Below are 6,255 nucleotides of genomic sequence, written 5' to 3' on the forward strand. Positions count from 1 at the left end.
CTTTAGTCTTCACATAATTTGGGGATTAAAAGTTCACATAATTCAAATGTAAGATTAATTTGTTACTCTGTACCAATGCCAGTTTTTATTGACATTCTTATGTTGAATCATTTCGAACCACTTAACAACTTAAGGACTGTGTCCCTGGCCCTGCACAGTTTGGTTTTGTGACCATTGATGAGAGTTCAGCTCCTGAACTTCATATTGACCTGAACAACGTTGAACATTATGAAGTACATAAAAATGGTTTGCACAATTGAACGCGTTAAGAGGACATGTGTTTAAAGACTGGGAGATTCAACCAGGGACGGAGGGCTGGTTAGATAACCAAGAGGAGGGAAGTAAGTTATTCTTATTATTTTTTTAAATACTGAATGTACTTTCTTTAGCCATACATAGTTGTATAATATGTTTTGTGGAAGCTTTTGTGTTGATATAGTTGTCTGATTGTGGTGTGACGGTATCTGAGCAGGAGCCTTTCATTCTTGATGTTTTTCGTCCACCATCAGCTCTTTTAAACATCTTTAAATTTAAATACTTTTTTAAATTTTATAATTCTGCCTTTGATATATCCTCGCACTTGATATATTGTTGTTGATCACAAGTCACTATGTTTGTGGATTTTTGTTTTCTGGAAGAATTAAATATTTTAATTCGCGACATCTTTCTACTGGTTTTTTCAGATAACTATGTTTCCAGCCCTTCTCTTCAGAACTTTTACTTGCACTTTTCCTGTAAAATCTGAATTTTCAGGCTATAAATGCCTTGGAGCTTCGGTGTCTTCCTGCTGCTTAACCTAATGTAATGACAGTGTTTAAATGATCTCTACAAGTTTTCTCGTCAAACTACAATTAATCATGTTCTGGACCAGTGCCATCACCCGTGACAGAGTTCATTGCAGATTGATCAGCCTCTTCAACCGCCTATGATCAAAACATGAAAGTAACTCATTCTTTTTCAGATCAAGTTTCAGTGATCACAGAGGTATCTAGTGCATCAAATACATAGTTACATATAGCAATCATTTGGATGGAAAAGCAGACAGCCATATTAGATAAATGCTCTAAACATTTTCTAGACATCAGCTCAGACTCGTCATTAGCCTGACATTATTCATGATGCATGATAGGCAGTGCTCAATGCAGGCAACTGAAGCAGCAAGCTCAGGACGCTTGCGGCAGAGAGTAATAATCTCTGGACTGCGACAAATTTTAGTCATTTAAGTTTATATAATCTTCTGTTCAGACTTGTTCATTCTAAATGCTCTGTAAACTGGGCTACTTTGGTTTTGTTGATGTGCCAATAGGCACTGCTTGTAAACCATGACTTCTAAACTTGGTTTAGAGCGTGCTTTATGTAGTAGCCTTAGTTAGTGCTATTAATGCAATGTGTATAAATACCAGAGCCTGCAGCATCACCATCCAAATAAACCATCAAACATTCCTTCAATTTTTCAATTTTCAACATAATATTAACCATAGAAGTGTTGACACGAAGAGATATATCTCATCGTTGTTGTACAATCATCTGCGTTGGCTAGGGATTCGTGCTTTCTTGGATAACAAGAACATGAAGCCAGGAGATAAGCTGTTTGAGAAGATAAATGGTGGGATTATGAGTTGTAAAGTTGGTGTTTTGGTTTTTTCGCCAACTTATTGCAACTCGTATTTCTGTCTGCATGAACTTGCCTTAATGATGGAGTCTAGAAAGAAAGTTATTCCAATTTTTCGCGATGTTAAGCCTTCAGAACTTCGTGTTGTAGACACTGGAAGTTGTTCACAGACCGAGATGCAGAGGCCAAGTACACTGTAGGAATCACATTTGATTCTTCAAAAGGGTAAGACCAGTATCAATTTTGTGTTCCCTTAATACATTCTTAATTGAATGCTATGACATGTTCAATATAGCACCATATGTACGTTCAAATCACACGAATGCACATAGTAACAGACTGTTACTAACAGTTCAATATACAAGTTTGTTTCATGCATGATGCATGTACTAGCTTCCTTAGTTTTTAGAATCTTTGTACATGTATGTGTCAATGTGTGTGTTGTGCGAAGACAAGTAACTGAATTACATTTTAAAATTTATACAAAATGTTCCTCGACACACACACGTACTTCATTCTAAGCCTAACATGTGTGATATTTGTTTTGGCAATTATTCAATAGAAACTGGTCTGATGTGGTTAAAGATGCTGCAGATATCGTAGTGGAGAGGTTGATGGAGGCCGGGGATGAAGAAGGATTGCAAGCTGGGTTTAAGCAAATCCCTTCTGATCAGAAAACATGGATTTAGGATAAGTTGATGCATGAATTAGTTAACTGTTTTATCATATGATCTTTTTTATCATGTAACGACGTCGTCAAAAGGTGAAGGAATTTTATTTTATTTTTTCCGTAAGTATCTTCAATTATCTTCTACAAGAAGAATTAAGAACCTTCGAGAGTTATCCATATGTTAGCATTTTGTACTTATCAAAAAATTATTTAGTTTCTAGAATGTTCTTTTGTGAAAAAAATGTGGCTATATAAGCGTTGCAATCACAAATTCGTTTCCATACTAAGTTTTACATAAATTTACTCTCTTACTTTAGTATCTCTAGTCTCTTTTGTAAACTCTTAAATTTTTAGTTCAAGTTGTGGAACTAAGATCAGAAACTGGGTCTTCATATCTTCGTGAGGCCCTTGTGTCTATCACGCTTTATTTTTCCCCTCAAACTTTACTTTGCTAGTCCTTAATCCAGATTTTCTCGATCTCTTAATTTCTCTTATATTCTTAAACTGTTATTGTTCTTTTTTTCTGAAACTGATTTTAGATCTTGATACCGAAATTTTGCCAAACAACTTTCCCTTTTAACATAATTTATTAAAAAAAACGACACTACTACACCATCTTCCCTTTATGTTTTTCCGGTACAAGAAATTAAAAAAACAAAATTTCATCAGTTAAGTCGATGTGGCTTGTTTTCAGAAAAATTGGCCAAAATGGGTTGATCAAAATATTTCAATTTTATAAAGTAAACAATGAAGAAGATGCTCCAGCTATCACATCGCTAATGATGAAGCTCGAGATAAAATTAAAATGTTCTCGGCGAGCTTCATTACATTTCACAAATAAAAAAGGTATTAAGTAAATTAAGACTCATCTTGTATATATATTATTTATGCAGAAGTATTCAACTAGGTTATGTGAAATTGTAACTGTCATTTACATATATAAATTTTATTTATGTCTCTTCACCAATTTGCACTGACAACCAAAAATCTTATTTTGTAGGACGATCACCCGGTTGTGCGGATGCAATAATTCATTTTCTTGAAAAGAATTTGATTGCATTTTTCTTAGGCTCGATGGAATATGGTGATCTACATTCTCATTGGATAAAGATGCTGCAGATATCGTAGTGGAGAGGTTGATGGAGGCCGATGATGAAGAAAAATTGTGTGCTCGGTTTAAGCAAATCCCTTCTTTTCTAAAAACATGAATTTAGAAAAAGTTGCAACCTGAATTAGTTAACTGTTTGAAATCACTTTTTACAATATATATGTGCAATTTAATTTATTTTTTCTTGTTATCGATTCATATTCATTTTGTAAAGTAGCACCATACAAATGACTTAACTAGCACTGACAATAAATTGTTGTACCTTCTTTATTTGATTGCAGTAATAGTGCATTATATGGTGTATATACATCTGAAATTACTAGAAACTCATGTATGATATTTTATTTCATTTTCTTCACTAATAAAAAAATTCAAGTTTCACAATTTTTTCCAGCTATAGTTGCTACATTTGGTTTGAAAATGTATCTGTGTTGTTGTATAAAAATTAGAATCTCCCGCTTCCCCTGCCAATAACCAAAGAGATAAAGTAAATTAAACAGAAACTCGGACCTGACTTTATGTTTTATATTTAGTCTCTGTCAGCTTAAATTAAGAAAAAAATCTCATTTAAATATCTATATTGTAATGTAACATGATCGAGAGAAAGTAGAAGTAATTAGATAATAGAGTAGACAGCATACTACCGTGAGAATAAAGGAAAAGTTTTTAATAACACATATTTGTGAGATATTTTTTATGGGCTAACGACATCGTTAGAGGGTGAAGAAATTTTATTTTTTCCACAAGTATCTTCATCATTATCTACTATAAGGAGAATCAAGAACCTTCGAGAATTACCTAAAAAAAGAACCGTCGAGAATTATCCGTACGTTAGCATTTTGCACTTGTTAAAATAACTATTTAGTCTCTAGAATGTTCCTTTGATAAAAATATTTGTAACTATTTGAGTTAAACATTTTTTTGCTAATTATTTAAGTTAAACGTGGAATCACAAATTTGTTGCTATCCTTGAAATCTTTAGAAATTTAATCTCTTACTTTAGTTTCTCTAGTCTCTTTTGTGTACTCTCTTAAATTTCCAATCTTGGATTACAAAGTTGAGGTTGTTGAACTAAGATTGAAAACTTGGTCGTCATGTCTTTGTGAGGCCCTTGTGTCTATCGCGCTTTATTCCCCCCCTCAAACTCAACTTTCGTAGTCCTGATTTTCTCGATTTCTTAATTTTTCTTTTGATCATAAAGTGTTACAGATCTTTTTTCAGAATCTGAATTTAGATTTGAATATCGAAATTTTGCCCAACAATTTTCCCTTTATGTTTTTCCGGTACAAGAAATTAAAAAACAAATTTCTATCAATTAAGTCGACATGGCTTATTTTCATAAAAAATGGCCAAAGCGGACTGATCGAAATATTTCAATTTTATAAACAATGAAGAAGATGCTCTAACTATCACCTCCAAGGGTATTTCTGGACGGAATGTCTCCTCCTGTAGTCAATGCGTGTCTTCATTGGGGATGTGGGGTAAACTCTGGTGTGTGTTTTGAGAGTTCTGTCTCTCTAGTCAACGGGTGTTCTCGTTGACAGATTTTAGAGTATCCTATACTTTGCATCCGAAAACTTGGGATCACTTGTCCTGCAATCTGGTAGAGGCTCTTTATCTGGGGAAAAATGATGCGTCCAACATTTGGGGTAAACCATGGCTATATTTACGTCCACAGATTAGAGAGACAGTTGATTCACGCAACCTGATAAATTTCCGTATGCCGGGAAGTCATTTATCGTCCATAACAACATATCTCTTCATTTATCTTCGGCATAAATCAAAATAATTTCAACCCCGATTTCGTACTCTAATGTGTCCCTGTCTTTCCCGATCCATGTTTTATCCATCTGTTGTTCCATCTATACAGGATCTACCTAATTGTCATTATGAAAATATAATTAAGTATGGGTTTCATATATATATATATATATATATAAGCTCATGTTATGATTACATACATTAATTTAACTACCAAAAAATGTAAACAAATGCTACCATAAATGGTTAATTACACTATAATGAGGTAAAAATACACTATGATGAAATTCAAAACATTCAAGTATAACAAATTGCAAGCATTCAACAAAATCCAAACAGTTGTGCATTCTTAATCGAACAAAAATTAACTTTCAGTGAGTAATCAAATTGCAAGCATTCAAATTACAACTTTAACTTTCATTTTGTATAAAATTTTTAAAATAAAAGTTGTGCATAACAAATCCAAACTCCAACAAAAAACAACATGTAAGTATAAAAACAAAGAACAAAAAATCAAAAGCAACATGTAAGTATAAAAACAAAGAATAAATCCAAACTCGAACAAATCCAAACCAACATGCAAGTATAAAAACCAAACTCAATCGAACAAAAATCGAAAGCAAGTACCTTAGCAAACAACGATTTGAAACCAAAATCGAACCAATCCAAACCATAACTCGAACTAATCGAACCCAGACTCGAACCCAAATGAACTCCAAGTTGTAAATCGAACATTTAATCCCTAAAACTGAAAGCTCCAACCTTTAATCCCTAAAATCCATGCTTAATCGAACAAAACAAAATGAGAAAAAAAGGAAAAAAAGTTAGGTTAAACCGAAAAAAGAAAAAAACAAAGTTAAAGAAGTAGGAGGATGATATCTGGGAAGAAAAAAGGAAGAAGTTTGTAAAAAAATCGAAAGTTTGAAAAGGGGGAGAAGAAGTTAGGTATGATATCGGGGAAGAAAAGACAGAGAATTACCTGTTTTTGTTTGAAAAATGGGAGAGAATGTTTTTTATTTGGTTATATATTTTTGTCTGAAATATTTCTTTTTTTTTTAAAGAAGGGGGGGGGGGAAGACAGATGCAAAACCATGATTTTATTTC

At 33.2% G+C, this 6,255-nt stretch overlaps 1 protein-coding gene across 1 annotated transcript; it reads left to right on the forward strand.

Annotated features, from left to right (window-relative positions):
* Positions 1-1,569: 1,569 nt before the first annotated feature.
* On the forward strand, positions 1,570-2,301 carry LOC141717259 (putative 2' cyclic ADP-D-ribose synthase BdTIR). Its single transcript, XM_074519351.1, has 2 exons — positions 1,570-1,808; positions 2,175-2,301. Exons 1-2 carry the CDS (start codon positions 1,570-1,572, stop codon positions 2,299-2,301), a joined length of 366 nt encoding a protein of 121 aa, XP_074375452.1.
* The last annotated feature ends 3,954 nt before the right edge of the window (positions 2,302-6,255 follow it).

Source organism: Apium graveolens, chromosome 4, assembly GCF_009905375.1.
Source record: "Apium graveolens cultivar Ventura chromosome 4, ASM990537v1, whole genome shotgun sequence".
Lineage (NCBI taxonomy): Eukaryota > Viridiplantae > Streptophyta > Magnoliopsida > Apiales > Apiaceae > Apium > Apium graveolens.